The following is an 18,945-nucleotide window of genomic DNA, read 5'->3' as shown; positions in this document are numbered from 1 at the left end:
TTGATGGATTTGTGATTCTTGATAATTTGTTATTTTTTTCTGTTTGATGGATTAGTTTGTGATTTTCGTTGTGATATGGGTTTGAAGGGGATCTCGAATCTCTGAGCACTTCTCCCCTATTCGTCCTTCCCTGGGTTTCTTTTGATTTTTTTTTTTTTTTTGAGATTTTTTTTGTCGAATTTATTTTAATTATCATTCCTAAAATACTATTAACAAGTAATTAAAAAATATAACATAATTGATCCTATTAATACGGTGATTAGTCCAATATTGCACTAAACATCCGACTAATTTATTCAGTACTATCCGACGACTATTTATCCTATCCGACTAAAATAATCAGTACAGTCCGAGCTGCCAAACGAGGCGAGTGTTACTGAGGCTTCTCCTTAAATTAATTTCCTTCTTCCCAAAAAAGAAAAAAAAAGCTATTTCACAATAATACAGGTGAAAGTAAAAGTTAACACAGTAAAATTGTGACACCCTATGGGCTTTTACTGTATAAAGCCGGACCTCATTTTCTTTTTCTCTGCAACTGAAAACTGTAAGAGAAGAGAGGAGATAGAACCACACTGTAAGAGAACAGAGAGAGAGAGGAGAGAGAACCACACTGAAAGAGTAAGAGAACAGAGAGAGAGGAGAGAGCACCACCACCGCCACAATGGATTTGCAAGTCGAGCGAAAAGACATCGTTGAGCCCGAACGCACCCACGCCTTCAAGATGAAAGGTAAGAAGTTGTTCAGCAAGTTTAATGGTTATTTTACTTACTAAGCGAAGCTAGCAGTAATTTGTTAATTTTATATTTTACTGGTCTAGTGTTGGCATTGTACTCTTTTGTCGGTTGATTAGGATGAGAATTTGAAATACAAACAGTAATCATAATACAAGAAATTAAAATATTTAAAAAAAAATTCAATATCATATTGTTTCAGCCCCGAAAGATTGTCATGGAACCCTAAATTTTGCGTATTCGTGGGGAAAATACGCATTTGTGGTGGTGGATTCCAGGAAGAGCAATTCATATGGGTATACGATCTCCAATGAGGAGACTAAACTGTTTCAAATTCCTGGAGTTTCAAGTATTCATCTGCTCACTTATGGTAACGTGGCCGCTTACACGTTCGTGATGACACAACTGAAAGAATGCCGAGGTTCTCCTGCAGTCTGGGTTTGGCATCAACGTGAACTGGGTGTGACATGCCATTTATTCGTGTCAAACTACGGAATCCATTCATCGTTGCCTGGGTTCCATCCAACCACTATGAATCCAGCGGATTCCGTAGTTTGACACGAATAAATGGCATGGCACACCCAGTTCACGTTGATGACAAACCCAGACTGCAGGTGAACCTCGGCATTCTCTTTCAGTTGTGTCATCACGAACGTGTAAGCGGCCACGTTACCATAAGTGAGCAGATGAATACTTGAAACTCCAGGAATTTGAAACAGTTTAGTCTCCTAATTGGAGATCGTATACCCATATGAATTGCTCTTCCTGGAATCCACCACCACAAATGCGTATTTTCCCCACGAATACGCAAAATTTAGGGTTCCATGACAATCTTTCGAGGCTGAAACAATATGAGATTGAATTTTTTTTTTAAATATTTTAATTTCTTGTATTATGATTACTGTTTGTATTTCAAATTCTCATCCTAATCAACTGACAAAAGAGTACAATGCCAACACTAGACCAGTAAAATATAAAATTAACAAATTACTACTAGCTTCGCTTAGTAAGTAAAATAACCATTAAACTTGCTGAACAACTTCTTACCTTTCATCTTGAAGGCGTGGGTGCGTTTGGGCTCAACGATGTCTTTTCGCTCGACTTGCAAATCCATTGTGGCGGTGGTGGTGCTCTCTCCTCTCTCTCTCTGTTCTCTTACTCTTACAGTGTGGTTCTCTCTCCTCTCTCTCTCTCTTCTCTTACAGTCCTCAGTTTTTAGTTGCAGAGAAAAAGAAAATGAGGTCCGGCTTTATACAGTAAAAGCCCATAGGGTGTTACAATTTTACTGTGTTAACTTTTACTTTCACCCGTATTATTGTGAAATAGCTTTTTTTTTCTTTTTTGGGAAGAAGGAAATTAATTTAAGGAGAAGCCTCAGTAACACTCAAGGTCTCGAGTAGACTTGGCATTCGTGTCGTGTTTCCCGTGTTCGTGTCGTTTTCGTATCATACCCGATATCTTAACGGGTCGTGTCGTGTAACACCCGGTAAAATAAACGGGTAAAATGACCCGACCCGAAATCAACCCGATAATATTAATGGGTAATATGACCCGACCCGTTACCCGTTAAGGAAAATATATTTTAAACCAATAAATAATTAAATAAAAAACATAACACTTTTTTTTTAGTGAAAAAAAGGTTGAACCCACAATTGCTTGATTAGAACCAAAACACAAATCAATCTTCTAACCATGCAAGAATGGTATTGCTTGATTACAATTTGATATAGTCAATGGGACTATAAATTTATTTCATGGGACCGACATTCAATTTACGTGAGCACATGGATATGAAACTAGGAACTTGGTAAAGTGCTTAACATTCCTGGTAATAAAACCCTGTACCACTACAACATATGCTGATTATCACGCATATCGGGACCAGCATGCTGTGGAAACCCTGCTCCAAGAACACAAATCCCATCTTTGTTATCACAGATGCCATCCTGCAATAAGATGTGTGATAATTGCATTATAATTTTAAACATGGCTTGACAACAAGAGCAGCTTCATGATTTAAATCAACAAGACTTAGGCCCGTTTGGGATTGAGGTGATTTTAAAAAAAGCCACTGTGATAAAAAGCTGAGGGTCATTTTTGTGTTTGGTAAACTGAAAAAAAAGGGCTTATTTTGGAAGCTGCTGTGAGAATAATCTGAAAATCAAAGGAAAAGCTGAAGCTGCTATTTGCTGCTTTGAAAAAAAGCCAGTTTTTTCAAAGCACACGGAGCTACAGTGCTCCTTTAATGAAAAGACACACTATCATCCTGATTTTTTTTCCAAAAGCACTTTCACAAAAAAGTTTACCAAACACTCTACTGGCTTTATTTCACAGCCGCTTATTCTCACAGCAGCTTTTTTTCAAAGCACAGCAATACCAAACCAGCCCTTAAAACTTTCTATCGTTTGTAACATAAAGTACACACAACTGACATGCTCAACACATCATTGACATCTACTAGCATGCACACTATAACTCATTATATGCTTTTTAATAATTTCCCTTTTAGAACTGAAAGATGAGAGAGATGAATCTATATGTGAATCGTGATAAGAAACATGCTGGACAGAATCATACCCGAACAAAATGCCAGATTCCAAGCCATATATAATTTCTTCAACAACTTCATATTCCATCTGTACCATGAGCAGGTATCAGTGAACTGGTCGTGGGCACCATACTCAAACACTAAAGATAGATGAAACGAAGTAATCAGCTTACCAACTCCTGTTCTTTGCGTTGACGTCTGTAGATGCGTAGCCACCCATTAAGGAGGACCTATTTAAAGAGGCCTTGCAGGGTTAGAATCATTACACTGCATAAACCCAAGTGTCCAACTATAAACATCAGATGATGCACGGTATAAGGTACCTACAAACAAGAAGGCGACTACAATTGCCAACCATGGTAGATCAAACACCGATATTATGGAAGCCTTTTGCTCCTCACCTCCGGCACCAACCCCTGCAAATACAAAATCTCACACAAATTATTCTTAAAACAAAACACACAATCAAAAGTAATGTAACAGTTCCCAGTGAAGACACTTGAATTTTCAAGCACAGTGAAGAACTTACATTACCTATAGTGCCAATGCCTGCTAATGTAATCCCCATCCAGTCAACATCATTCATCATTTCCTTCAGATAAAAATGGGAAAAGATTGAAAGAATCGCAAGTCCACACCCGGAAACCGGTTGTATGACAGACACCTGAAAAATACATCATCCAACATTCATCAAAATGTAGCACAGCATTAATTCCAATCACCAAATACGTAAACAAATTGCAGAAAGAAAACAAATACCCCAAAAATCGAAACAATAAACAATGAAAAATCCTAGCTTCGGGGTTGAAGCACTTACAGGAGCTAAAGACAATGCTCTCAACATTAACAAAGCTCCGAATATATCCATCAGAAATCCTATCAGCCATGCTTTGAAACATACGCCCTGATCACCTGAAAACATATACAACATTCAAAATTTGAAATTTTGTTGTAAATCCTCAAAATTTGGGAATTTGAAACGAAACCCAATTCCCAGTTGGAACCGGAATCCCGGAATCCAAATCCAAAATTACAAATTGGGATTCGAAACTTGCAGGTCGAGTTAAGGTGATCTGTGAGTCAGTGCATACCAAAATGGAGCAGCAGCTCCTTCTTCTCCTTCTTCCATGGCTTCCATTCCAAGAGAGGAATCCAACGCAAGAAGCTGTGTCAATCGTTCGTGGTCAGAAATGGGAAATATGAGCGTAGAAAGAGTGAAGAGAGAGAAAGGTTGAAGAGGGAGAAATACTTACATAGGAAGATGTCGTACGAATGGAAGACGAGAAGATCGTGGCTGTCGGAATTTTGGAAGAAAGACGGCGGGAGAGAGGGGCTAGGAAGAACAAACGGCGCCGCGGGCGGGTTGGGAGAGGGTTACGGCCGGGAGTGGGGAGACTAGACAGAAATAATTTAGGGCTAGGCAGTGGGGTTTTTTTGTTTTGATCAAATCAGTCAGGACTCATATGGAAAACAATGGAAAATATGAGGGGTTTTTTGTCCAAAAAAAATTGTAATAATATAATTGAAATAGAATCCAACGGTACAGATTTAATCTCATTGATCTAACGGCTGTTATTTAAGTAAAGTCTTTAATAGTTTTTTAATTAATGTAGAAGTATAAAAAATATAGAAAAAATATATAAACGCTCGTAATAATAAGCTTTACAACTTTCGTGAAGAACTTAACTTCGAAATTCGCCACTATAATCATATAAATCATAGATCAAAATTTAACCGTTGATTATTGTTTACATTTATGCTTTATTTTTCTCATCAAATTTTGTTTTTTCAGATTTTCTTTTTTAAAAACATGATCTATTAGAGGATGCAAGAAGATGAACGGTTTGGATCGTTGATATTATGTTCAAAGTTTTACGATTAGTCAAAATATTGCTTGATGTTTATAAAGTTTATACAAACTATATGACATCAACTCATATTTCAATTAACCATAAATATCGAAACGTGATATCAAATATCTAAACCGTTCATCTTCTTACATCCACCAGATGATCATGTTTTAAAAAATGAAATTTAAAAAATGAAATTCAGTAACAAGAATAAAGCGTAAATGATAATCGACGGTTAAATATAAATTGAAGGTTTATGGATTATAGTGTTGGATTTCGAAGCTGACCCCTTCATGAAAGTTGTAAAGCTTGTCATTAAGAGTGATTGGATATTTTTTTTACATTTTTTACACTTCTACAATAATTATTATTAATTTTATTAATTTTGCCTTCAAATAAAAAACATTATTCATGAGGGTTTGGGAGGATTTTAAAAATCTAAACGATAAAGTGTAACCATTATCTACTCGTAGAGGAATAATGATGAATAGCAAGTGTTTATATATTCTTTCACATTTTTCATACTTGTATTGTATGTATGTCTTCTTAGTTCTTGCCTATACAAATATTATACTAGTTTATTTTAATTTTGGACAAGAACATGTTAACTGTTAAGTAAAATTTATTATCCTAGTAAATTAGTAATGATAATAAAGAACTCTCATAATAAAAATAAGGGGAAACTTGATATAAGTCCAATTTTTTTAGCCAATAGTAAGAATAGTCCAATTTATTAAAATAAGTCCAATTCTTTAAATTTAATTATTTAATTATCAATAATTATCTATTCAATAATAAGATTTATTATAAAAATCAAATTTCTTCCTAATTATCTCTTTGATTATTATTATTATTATTATTATTTTGTTATTTCTTGTTCTTCCTCCCTCTTTAAACCTCGTTTATAGATTTTATTTTTAATTTTTATAATCAACCTATATCACAGGTTAATTATTTTTATGTATCTATATGACAGATTCTTCTTTATAATTAACGTGTTACAGATTAATGTGTCTTGCTTCGCTTGTAGGTATATTATGTTTTTCCTACTTTTTAGTTAGGTTTCATATCTCGTTTATAGTATATTAGTTTTTTCTGTTATAAGATATTAATTAGATTTTTTGGAGTTGAAAAATGCTTCATATTAGAATATTTTAATTGATTTTTAATATTTTAAAGAAATATAAAATGAGTATAAAAGAAATAAAAACATGTAATTATATAACTGGACTCACTCCTAAAAATCATCTATATTTTTGGACCTAGATCTAAAAGCCCCTAAAAATAAATAATGACTAAAACTTTTTTTTTATAACTTATATAGAATAATAATACAAAAAAATATATGTAATATAGAATATATTGTATATATTAATATGGCTATTGTATTTTATAATAAATCTTTTAGTAATTAAACTTTAAAATTATCAAATTAATTTTTTTCTTAACGGGTCGAAACGGGTCACCCACGTGTTACCCACGTGTATACCCGTTAAGAACCCGTTAATAACGGGTTCTTAACGGGTCACCCGATAATAACCCGATAGGTTATCGTGTTGACCCGAAACCCGTTATTTTCGTGTCGTGTCATCGTGTCGTGTCAGAAACTGCCAAGTCTAGTCTCAAGAGTCATACAAAAGAGCTTTTTTTGCTTGGGCAGGAACATACCCATCCCAAACATATAAATTAGTACAATTATACTCAAGAACGGTAATAGCATCTGCTATAAAGTTTGCTTCTTTAAAGACTTGATTCCATTTCACCAAATCCACGGTATCGCATATTTTCCCAAGCTGCATCAATAACAATCTTTGAGTCGCCTTCCACCACAATTTTCTTGATTTAACGTTGATTGGCCAAGAGCAAAGCATCCCGAAGTGCTTGAGCTTCCGCCGATGTTCATAAATGTCAAAGCTGGAATAACAACTTTGAGGATAGTGCAATTTCAAAGTTGGAATAACAACTTTGAGGAAGTTGATAACTTATCACCTAAGAAGTGGTAGCCTTGAAGGATATTTCTTTTTTATTAAAAAACTTAGCACCATAAACTCCATCGTATATTTGTTCATGAGAAATGAAAGAAAGGGAAAACGGTAACTAAAGAATACTTTTTTTGGGGCTATTAGGTAAACCATATGGGAGAATGCCTCGTTGTATCAAAGTTTTCGGTTTTCGCTTCGAAGATGATTAGTTGTCGAGAAAGACTCAATTTTCCAATATTTCATCCCTATTCTAGGTCAATACACATTTATGTAGGGGATGTAGAAAGATGATCTAACACTTGTTATATATGTGGCTATGGCCTCTAACTACCATTGCATTTTTTACAATGATAGTTGTTTCTTTTTCTTGTTCTCCTAAACCTAAAAAGATGAATAAAAATGAATGAAAAGTGTGAATATTTAAATGAACTGAACTTTACACCAAAAAAAAATATAAATGGTCTTCACAAATCAAGTCAAGTCTTTATGTAGAAAAAAGAAACTAATTGACAAAAGAAAGCCAAGAGGATTCTCACTGAATCCTTTTGGCAAGGATAATGAGGATTTGTAAATTATGTCTGTTTATCATATATCGTACGATTAGTTTTTATCAGGTATTATTTATATTTAAATTTAAATAAAAATATTTAAAATAATTTTTGACCGTACGATATATGATAAACGAATATAATTTATGGATTCCCGATATCCTCACAAAGAGACTTCGACGAAAATCCAGATTCGAAAGAAAGTAGAACGTTCTTGGGCTCTGTGGGGTTACACTACTTGTGCACTCTCAGAGCCAACTCTAGTTGAACATCACTATTACTTAAGGATGGTGAGCAAAAATATTTCCGTTTATATATACGCCTAATTAGTGATTTATACATGAACATATACGAAATAACAAGAGCAATTAGAAAATAACAGAGCTAAGTGCACTTCGTTAATTGGAGTCTAGAGGGGAACTTGACTTGACTTAATTTTGGTCGCATTGAACTCAACATGAAGGAATTAAAAATATAATATATAATTAATTAAAGAGAAGAAGGAAAAATTAAGCATTGTCAGGCCCACCCACACACATATATCTTATAATGGAATTTTGTGCTTTCAATTTTATAGCTGACCCAAAAGGTCTTCTTTCCCTTTTAAGGAAACAAAAGTAGGGTTGTTTTGGACCAAGTGTCCAAATTGATGCATGTGCCATGCATAGTGTGTGTATCCCTTTTCCTTTTCTTTTTCAAATCTTTCTGTCCCTGCCACTGCCCGAAACAAAAGTTGGATTGTTTTGAATAAAATAACATTTCTATATGTTGTACGTAAGTTATTAATTTTTTGGGCCACATAGTGTCCATGTGGCAGAGTTAAGCAAAAGTTTGTTAACAGACTTGAATTCGGATCATCTTTGGATTCTTTTTGTGAAGATCCTATAGATTTATAAATCGTATCCGTTCATCATACATCGTGTGATCAAAAATTATTTTAAATTTTTTTCTTTAAAATTGAACACAAATAGTACCTGACGAAAACTGACCGCACGATGTACGATGAACGGACAAGACTCACGGATCTCTGGGATCCTCACAAAGAGGATCCGGAGAGGATCTTGTTGGAACAGACTTATATGGTGAGGGGTAAAGTGGAACACAAAACAAGTTTTACAGAGTTAGGCCTTCCCAGTGGTTTAAATGAGTTTGGTATCTTGCTACAGCGGTGTGAGTTTGATAGGATGAGTGTTATACAATAAAACCTATGAGTTCAATGTTACTAATTAATTTGAGCAATGATATTATGGAAGGAACTTATTTCATGTCCTTATAAAGGAATCCTTAATGACATGAATTATTTACCCAGTCATAGGCCCTAAACTAATATCAGACTATGATCGTAATTTTTTAGTGCTGGAGTAAGGCGAGTCGGAACTACGAAAACCAAGTATTATATTAATATGCCCTGCAAATCCTTACTTTAAAAAATGGTAGTGTGGTTTTGTAGGTTTGCGAAATTATGTGGTTTTGTAGGTTTTCAATTTTTAGTCGTGTGTCTAATAGCCACCTGAACGCCAATTTGTAAATATTAATTATTTGGTGTATAACTAATTTTTGCGAATCGTGTGTGGTTTTCGTCCTTGACCTTCCATAGTTCCACATATGAAGTATGATGTATCATCACCACACCATTAATAAAGGCATAAGTTGTAAATGTAGATTAACAATTATCACTTAGTATTACGGTCTATTGATATTCTTTTTCACTTGTAAATTATAGGTCTTAGATTTGTTTCTCGTCAAAAATGAATTTGAACCACATTATTGTAAGTCCATTATGAGGTTAAGCTCACCTCGCTTCTGATTAATGTAGATAATATCGTTTGTCTAAAAAAAAATATGATTTGAAAAAAAATTATGTTATTAAATGTCGTGGTTTACAATATAAACATATATAAACTCCAATTATTATTTTTGTCATCTTGCAGCAGGGATTGCAGCCTTTAAAGATAGGGAACTTTAATGAAAAACACCTATTACTATTCATTTTAACAAAAAATCACATTTTTACACTAAAAAGTCAATCCTGGTACTATTCACTTTACCCTTTATTTTGTCCTTATCATTAAAACTCAAAGTTTTCAAACCATTTTCATTAGTTTTCCTTTAAAGATATTGAAGCTTCTAAATAATATCATTTATCCAGAATAAAAAATGATTTGAAAAAAAAATTACGTTATTAAATGTCGTGGTTTACAATATAAACATATATAAATTCCAATTATTGTTTTTGTCATCTTCCAGCAGGGATTGCAGCCTTTAAAGATATTGGAGCTTCTAAAATCTTTGAGCAGGCCTTTTGCGTGCTAAAAATAGTAAAAACTGATACTCTTCAAATCCTTCGGCTTATGTTGCATTGATTGTGGACTCAGATGGTAGATAGGGGATTTCGTCAAAACCCATGCATAAAACTCAAAGGCCAGTTTTCACTCTTTTTTATTTTTTGAATTTGGTGTTAATTTAATTGGATATAAAAGCAATTTGTAATTTGTATGTTTTTTTTACGATTGGTCGGCCTTTTTGGGGGTTAATACCGTGGGTTTTTTGGTTTCTTATTGGAATTTGTAAAGGTCTTTTAATATATTTGTACTCAAGCAATTTGCATTGTTACAAAATTAATTTATATTTTTGTATTTTATTCTTTTAAAATTGTAATACAATTATATTTTTTTAGTATAAGTAAATACTTATTCGTATAATATATGATATATTTACTTAAATTCGCTTAGACCCCTAGGCTCTAGGCCACAGCTCGCCGTCCAACTAGCGCCTAGCGTTTTTTAGAACCTTGCTATTGTTATATGGCATAGATGCTTAATGTGTTTTTAAATTTTGGACTTGTTGCAAGTGGCCATTTACCACAGTGGTGGAAATATGTTGTGCCCTTACATGATGGCGTGGGTTCAAACCCCGTCAGTGGCTAATCTAACATTTAACTTACTAATGCTATCGTTTCACTAAAAAAAAAAATGGACTTATTGGATACTTTTTTTGCTTTTTATCATTCTTTTATTATCTTATCTATGAATTGATACAAGTATAATTTTTTATAAGTGTCAAGTATGCACTTATTTACAAGATATACAAGAAATTTACCTAAATTCGCCTAAACCCCCCCCCCCGGCGCCTAGGCAACTAGGCACTAGCCCGTAGGCCTGGCAAATGGGTCGTGTCTGTCGTGTTCGTGTCATTTTCGTGTAACACATGTTATCTTAACGAGTCGTGTCGTGGCACACCCGTTATCTTAACGGGTCACTTTACCCAACGGGTAAAGTGACCCGACCCGTTATGACCCATTAAGAAATTATTATTATTTTTTTAAATTTGCACATACCACACATTGTCACATAAATATTACTTCAAAACATTAAAACATTTGAACATTTGTCGTTTAGGGGTATAAAATTGTTAAATTAATATATTTAATTATTATAGTTGATTCATACTTTTATTAAGTATATAACATAAGATTTTGTGATATCCACATCCACTAGTGTAAATATTTTAAATTGAAGATCGAATTTATTCTTTGTATTCATATAGGGTCAAGGAGTGTAGTTGTAAAAAATCATCAAAATCGGAGTTAAAATAAACGTTAAATCGTGGTTTTTCGTTTATAACCGTCGAAAAGTTTTGTCCCCTTACTTGATCTATGAATGTTTGTTTTTTGCAATTTTTTGCTAATGTGATCTCGAAGCATATACAAACAAGTTTGACGGTTAGGATCATTGAAATTAGTTTCGGAGAATTCGTATCCCATCAAAACGATAAATTGACTAACACTTAGAGTTTATTTATACTTTCATTAAGTATAACATAAGATTTTGTGGTATCCACTTGTGTAAATATTTTAAATTGAAGATCGAATTCATTCATTGTATTCATATAGGGTCAAGGAGTGTAGCTGTAAAAAATCATCAAAATCGGAGTTAAAATAACCGTTAAATCGTGATTTTTCGTTTATAACCGTTGAAAAGCTTTGTCTCATTACTTGATCTCTGAATGTTTGTTTTTTGGGATTTTTTGCTGATGTGATCTCAAAGCATATACAAACAAGTTTGACAGTTAGGATCATTGAAATTAGTTTCGGAGAATTCGTATCCCATCAAAACGATAGATTGACTAACACTTAGAGTTTATTTATACTTTCATTAAGTATAACATAAGATTTTGCAGTATCCACTTGTGTAAATATTTTAAATTGAAGATCGAATTCATTCATTATATTCATATAGGGTCAAGGAGTGTAGTTGTAAAAAATCATCAAAATCAGAGTTAAAATAACCGTTAAATCGTGATTTTTCGTTTATATCCGTCGAAAATCTTTGTCCCGTTACTTGATCTCTGAATGTTTGTTTTTTGCGATTTTTTGCTGATGTGATCTCGAAGCATATACAAACAAGTTTGACGGTTGGGATCGTTGAAATTAGTTTCGAAGAATTCGTATCCCATCAAAACAATAGATTGACTTTATTTATACTTTCATGAAGTATAACATAAGATTTTGTGGTATCCACTTGTGTAAATATTTTAAATTGAATATCGAATTCATTCATTGTATTCATATAGGGTCAAGGAGTGTAGCTGTAAAAAATCATCAAAATCGGAGGTAAAATAACCGTTAAATCGTGATTTTTCGTTTATAACCGTCGAAAAGCTTTGTACCGTTACTTGATCTCTGAATGTTTGTTTTTTGTGATCTTTTTGCTGATGTGATCTCGAAGCATATACAAACAAATTTGACGGTTGGGATCGTTGAAATTAGTTTCAGATAATTCGTATCCCATCAAAATGATAGATTGACTAACACTTAGAGTTTATTTATACTTTCATTAAGTATAACATAAGATTTTGTGGTATCCTCTTGTGTAAATATTTTAAATTGAACATCGAATTCATTCATTGTATTCATATAGGGTTAAGGAGTGTAGTTGTAAAAAATCATCAAAATCGAAGTTAAAATAACCGTTAAATCGTGGTTTTTCGTTTATAACCGTCAAAAAGTTTTGTCCCGTTACTTGATCTCTGAATGTTTGTTTTTTGTGATTTTTTGCTGATGTGATCTTGAAGCATATATAAACAAGTTTGACGGTTGGGATTGTTGAAATTAGTTTCGGAGAATTCGTATACCATTAAAACAATAGATTGACTAACACTTAGAGTTTATTTATACTTTCATTAAATATAACATAAGATTTTGTGGTATCTACTTGTGTAAATATTTTAAATTGAAGATCGAATTTATTCATTGTATTCATATAGGGTCAAGGAGTGTAGCTGTAAAAAAATCATCAAAATCGGAGTTAAAATAACCGTTAAATCGTGATTTTTTGTTTATAACCGTCGAAAAGCTTTGTACCGTTACTTGATCTTTGAATGTTTGTTTTTTGCGATTGTTTTGCTAATGTGATCTCAAAGCATATACAAACAAGTTTGACGGTTGTGATCGTTGAAATTAGTTTCGGAGAATTCGTATCCCATCAAGTTCAATGGTGTGTGTATATATATATATATATATTTTTTTTATTAAGTAGATTTAAATCTATTTATTTTGTACGTATAATTGACCGGTACACAGAGTAGTACATCACGTGTCATTATAAAAATAGTGGAATATGTCATATGTGTGATAAAAAGTTAATAACTTAAAAAATAAAAAAATTCTCACCACTTCTATTAATTTTCATTTTCCCTCTCTTTTTTGTTTCCTTTTCAACTTTTTTTATAATTTTCACTTTTCCCTCCGGCAACCTACCCATCTTTCCCTAATTCCCTCTCTTTTTTGTTTCCTTTTCAACTTTTCTTATTATTTTCATTTTCCCTCCCTTTTTAATAATTATTATCATTTCCATAAAATCAATGGATGCATATTAATTAATAATTATTAACTTTTCTTATCATTTCCATTCCATTCCTTTTTTTTAAGTTATTAACTTTTTATCACACATATGACATATTCCACTATTTTATAAAAATTATAATAATTATACCCCCAAAATATTAACTATCTATAATAATCATATGGAATCAAATCAATGGATGCATATTAATTAATAATAATTATAATTTTTACAAAATTTAATTCAAAATTTAATATATATATATATATATATATAATTATTATAGATAGTTAATATTTTGGGGGTATAATTATTATAGTTAATATATATATATATTTATTATAGTTTTTAGGTGACACACCCTGTCCCGAAGGAGGGTATGCTGGCCGTCACGTGAGAGTGACGTAACCATTTACACAGTTCGGAAGCTTTAAAGATACAATTACTAAGATATAACACCCGAGGGTGAATCCTACTTTTGTGAATTCTGTCAGAACACCGTTGGATTCCTCGTGGCCACCAAAGCTCTGCTAACTTGAACCTGGAGGGGCGCAAAACAAAATTGAGTGGGTCAGTAAAACAAAGTTTTTCTAAAACATTTCATTTAAAACATTTCTAACCCCTCGCTGTAAAACCTGTATACTTTCCCAGAAAAGTAGTATATAAACATATATATATATATATATATATATCATCAAAAGCTCAAATCACAATCCTTCAATGCTTTTCAGAAGGAATATGCCATGCCATGTCATATGTCAAAATATAATATGAATGCATCAATATAAATCAGGTGAAATAATAAATCAACCGGAGACCCTAAAATGGCCCTGTACAGCTGATTCTATAGCTCAATATCCCATCCAGCCGGAGTCACCAACTGTGACTTGTACGGCCCTGCCGGAGTCACCAACTGTGACCTGTACGGCACTACACTGCACATAAGTCGGAACTACCTATAGTAGTCTGTACGACTAAGATGGTGAAATAATACGCTCTAGTGCTTCTCATCAATCGTCGGCGCGCATATCTAAGGTCACCCACCAGTTGGAACCCCTCTAATGGTCTGTACGACTGGCATGTCGAAACCACCTCTAGTGGTCTGTACGACATCCACCTACTTGGATCCAAGGCGAGCGTGCGGTGTGGTGAATAATATAAGCACTAACACCTAGGGTGCAGATTATGAGCTTTCAATGCAATTCACATAAATAAATCGTATGAATAATGTAAAGACTCACCTGTGTGTCCACCACGTCAATTCACATATATATGCATCAATTATCAAATTCAAATATCTCAACAATTGTATGCATGGCAATTTAAATCATATTTTCATATAAACACATTTTCTGGGAAAAACAGTAGTATATAGGTAATACGAAAACAAAATTGCCCACTCACCTGGAGTTCGCCCAACAACTCCGTAGCACCACACATCAAGGCGTCATAACGATCAGCGCCTAGAACAATAATCAAATCCAATCTCAGAAATCATGCCGATAAAATATATAACTCATATACAATACGTCACTACGCAGTTCGATCCAGATGATCTGCAACTCAGATTTCAAATCCATAACTTCCAGAGGTCCACAAAATACCTCTAGGAAAACATCCTAAAATTTCATTATCATCCAACGGTCGGATCTCCGTCAATTTCCAAAACTAAGTGACGGTTAACATTCTATTTTATGAACTTACAACTCTAATTCCGGAAGATCCGTAAATCAGATTCCCAATCCGTAAGTTCCTATAATCCTCAAATATTATGTATTATAATGTATCAAAGTTTGGCGACGATCCAACGGTCGGATCGTCAATTCACATTTTCACCTAACTACGAATCGAAACGAACTTAGATTCAATTACTCAATTTACGTCCATCAATTATCAAAATTGAACCTAGAACCTTAAACACATGCTAAGAATGACATTGGCGGGCCATTGGCCACGCGCCGCCGCACGGGCTGCCGCGGGTGGCGGTCGGCCGCCCCGGTTCGCCGGAAAATCCAACTATTTCCAAAAATTCTCAAAAAATACAGAATTGAAGATCTCAATTAGTAGAGCAACTTTCATACCTGTGGAAAAGGCCAATTTTGCCTGGAAGAGCTCCAATTTCACCAAATTCCGTGCGGACCCTAGAATTGGGTGAGCTCCAATTCGACCTCCAAACTTGTTCCAACGCCCCTAATACTTATTGGGCTTTGTTCCAGGTGCTAAGAGGATGCTATGGGTGGTGGCAATTGGAAGAAATTGCTTCGGGATTGGGTGATTCGAAGCCAAAGCCGCCGCACCCCTTCTTGCGGTTTTCTCCATTTTCAAAGCCAAATCTCTCCAAATTTGAGATGGAATGGATAGAGGAAGGTTCCTAGAGTGTTTCCCATGAAGTTTCTTGAAGCAATTCGCCGGAAAAACGGGTGAAAATCACCGAAAATCGGCATGGGTGCCAACCGGGTCAAAAATGGGCCAAGGGGATCCGGCCGATCCCCCGCGTCTCTCTCTCCCTCCTTTCCTCCTTTCCTCCTTCCTGGTTGGCTAGCCCTTCCTCTCTCTTCTCTTGATTCGCTGGACTCCCTCCTTTCTCTCCCGGAGCTCTGGCTCTCTCTTCTTCTGGTTGGGCAGTTTCTGCCCAATCCTTAATCTTCTTCTTCTTCTTCTTCACGTACACACACACACAAAACCTTCTTTCCTAATTTTATTTTTATTTTCTTTCTCTTACATCTAAGCCATCCATTTCATTCTTCAATAAATCCGGGCCGTTCATTTTCATAAAAGAAATTCTAGATTTTACTAAAATTATAATTCCTTAAAATCTCAAATTTCAAACGTTAATAACTTTTTCGATATAACTCCAAATCACAAACCGTCAGCGCCCACACGTCTGTAGCGACGAGTACTACGAGGATATGTTAAGAAAACAAATCTTAGATGGCACGACACAACGATTAATCTCGAATAATGCGCGTGCCTCAAAGGGCATTTTTGTAAAATCCTTTATTAAAACTTTAAAAATTCTTAAAATTAGGGACGGGCTGTCACATTAGGGGTATAAAATTGTTAAATTAATATATATAATTATTACAGTATTTTTTTAGGGTTATAAAATTATAAAATTAATATTCTGCTTATCGTGTATCGTGTTACCCACGTGTATACCCGAATCAACCCGTTATCTTAGCAGGTGCTTATTGGTTAGCCAATAATGACCCGATTCGTTATCGTGTCGACCCGAACACCTGTTAATTTCGTGTCGTGTCGTGTCAGATTATCGGATTGTGTCAGGAATTGCCAGACCTACTAGCCCGCCACTCGACTAACACTTAACATTTTTAGAACCTTGTTTATTATTACTTCCTATTAATAATATATCTTACTGTTAACACGAAAAATTCCTGAAACGAAAGAGACAAGAACAACATGCACAAAATAATATTTGTATTTGATGATTTTGGGTTACAATCTCCCTCAAATTTGATCATCTGATTCGATCTCCGTAAGGTGTTGATTTGTGGATGTTTCATTTGATCCAAGGGCCGTCGAGGCTTGATTTTGGATGAACTGTTGGAAGTTTCTTCAAGGGCCGTGGGCTTGATCTTTGAAGGTGGATTTGAGCGAATCTTCAAAGAGCCGTTGGGGCTTGATCTTGAGGATGAGTGTTTCTTCAAGGGCCGTTGAGGCTTGATCTTGAATAACGGTGATGAACGGATCTTCAAAGGCTTTTGGGCTTGATCTTGAAGAACAGTGATGAACGGATCTTCAAGGGCTTTTGGGCTTGATCTTGAAGAACGGTTGGATGTGTGGATTTGTCGACGTTGTTGATCCAAAGGGTCGTTGGGCTTGATCTTAAGATGAACGGATGATGAACAATGGTGCTTTCTTCAAGGGCCGTCGGGGCTTGATCTTGGAAGAACGATGAACGAAGAACGAAGAACACTTTCTTCAAGGGCTGTCGAGGCTTGATCTTGAATTGGTGGATGATTGTTGATCTAAAGGGCCGTTGGGGCTTGATCTTGGAAGAACGATGAACGAAGAACACTTTCTTCAAGGGCCGTCGGGGCTTGATCTTGAATTGGTGGATGATTGTTGATCTAAAGGGCCGTTTGGGCTTGATCTTAGGATGAACAATGAACGAAGAACGAAGAGAGCTTTCTTGATTTTTCGGGAACCTGAATGCTTGAAAGCTTCGGAGTTTCAGAACTTCAAAGCTTCAAGAATTTTGCCTAATGATTTTGGTTCCTTGAAATGAATGAAATTGGCTTCTATTTATAGAAATTTCCAAGGCCTAATTTTGAATATAATATTCCAGATGAAATAAGTCGTTTCTGCCAGGTGTTGACACGTGTCCTATTTGATGACTTTTCCAACTTATTTTGATTTTTTGTTTAAACACACGCTACGTGTAAAATTTATGTAATACATGAGCGTTGAAACTTTGATTTATCGATCAACATTTATTTACCGAAATTTCGATGTCTACAAATGCCCCCACTTCAAGGCGCGTCGTATACATGTGCTTGTCGCGTGTAGGATATGCGTTTTGAAGTCTCTTAATGTAGATGTCGATCTAAGGGCCATCAAGGCTTGATCTTGAATTGGGCTGGAGATTTCTTCAAGGGCCGTCGAGGCTTGATCTTGAATTAGGCTTGAGATTTCTTCAAGGGCCGTTGAGGCTTGTTCTTGAACTTTGTTTGAAATTTCTTCAAGGGCCGTCGAGGCTTGATCTTGAAGGTTGAAATTGGACCACAAGGAGCTTCATGTGGTAGATGATCTTTGGCTTTGGTAGTGGATGAATTGGCACGTATTTGTTTTTGCGCTTGTTGACTTTCCACAACTTCGATCTTGAACTGGGTTGGAGGATTTTCTGGATTCCTCAAATTGTTGACTTTCCTCAGCTTATTCTTGAACTGGATTTGATTCAAGGGTGGTGGATGCTTGATCTTGAATCGGACTTGTGATTTCCTCAAGGGTCGTCGAGGCTTGATCTTGAACTTTGGCTGGAAGCTTCTTCAAGGGCCGTTGAGGCTTGATCTTGAAGGTTGATTCGAACACATGGCAAGTAAGCACGAGGTAAAGGTGACGGCCTGTTTCTTTGTTCAATCTTTCTAATTCACACCTGAGCAGTTTGGTCAACGGTATGATATTCAAGATTGATGGGCTCTTCTTCGGGTTGGTGACTTGATCTTTAAGGATTTGATTCAAGGGTGGTGAATCGGTCCGTGCAACCCACAATGCCTAGCGAGTAGACCTAAGAATTTGAGGGTCAAAACGAGTCCTCCACCCAGAGTGATTGCAACCCTGATGATATGAGATACTTTTGATTTTGAAGAAATAGCGGATGAATCAGCACGTGCTTTATTGTGCTTGTCTCCACATGCTTCAATGTATTATTTTCCCTTGCCTTATCTATTCTTCTGGCAGAATGTGACATCTTCTCAAGTTC

At 35.0% G+C, this 18,945-nt stretch overlaps 1 protein-coding gene and 1 long non-coding RNA gene across 3 annotated transcripts; both read right to left on the bottom strand.

The window, feature by feature from the left end:
- Positions 1-2,413: 2,413 nt before the first annotated feature.
- Positions 2,414-4,691, bottom strand: LOC139189294 (probable magnesium transporter NIPA9). 2 transcript variants are annotated; one of them, XM_070807966.1, is made up of 8 exons: positions 4,533-4,691; positions 4,371-4,444; positions 4,097-4,191; positions 3,814-3,943; positions 3,607-3,695; positions 3,453-3,509; positions 3,309-3,367; positions 2,414-2,677 (listed from the first exon to the last, which is right to left on the bottom strand). In XM_070807966.1, exons 3-8 carry the CDS (start codon positions 4,145-4,147, stop codon positions 2,548-2,550), a joined length of 516 nt encoding a protein of 171 aa, XP_070664067.1. In that variant the 5' UTR covers positions 4,148-4,191; positions 4,371-4,444; positions 4,533-4,691; the 3' UTR covers positions 2,414-2,547. The 2 variants fall into 2 exon arrangements, with proteins under 2 accessions (XP_070664067.1, XP_070664068.1); XM_070807967.1 differs by having other exon boundaries at positions 2,414-2,631.
- A 9,108-nt stretch (positions 4,692-13,799) lies between these two features.
- On the bottom strand, positions 13,800-16,161 carry LOC139189600 (uncharacterized). Its single transcript, XR_011573402.1, has 3 exons — positions 15,584-16,161; positions 14,907-14,965; positions 13,800-14,043 (listed from the first exon to the last, which is right to left on the bottom strand). It is a non-coding gene; the product is annotated as an uncharacterized lncRNA (long non-coding RNA).
- Between the last annotated feature and the right edge of the window lie 2,784 nt (positions 16,162-18,945).

Source organism: Malus domestica, chromosome 11, assembly GCF_042453785.1.
Source record: "Malus domestica chromosome 11, GDT2T_hap1".
In the NCBI taxonomy this organism is placed as follows: domain Eukaryota; kingdom Viridiplantae; phylum Streptophyta; class Magnoliopsida; order Rosales; family Rosaceae; genus Malus; species Malus domestica.
Note: the sequence above shows the minus strand (reverse complement) of the source record. Positions and strands in the feature narration are given on the sequence as shown.

Bases quoted from the DNA above. Each gene is read 5' to 3' on its own strand.
- LOC139189294 (XM_070807966.1), bottom strand. From the start codon at position 4,147: ATGGATATATTCGGAGCTTTGTTAATGTTGAGAGCATTGTCTTTAGCT. The intron at 3,944-4,096 runs GTAAGTGCTTCA...TGTATTTTTCAG, and splicing joins GAGCATTGTCTTTAGCTCCT to GTGTCTGTCATACAACCGGT. The intron at 2,678-3,308 runs GTATGATTCTGT...ATCTTATTGCAG, and splicing joins GAATCTGGCATTTTGTTCGG to GATGGCATCTGTGATAACAA.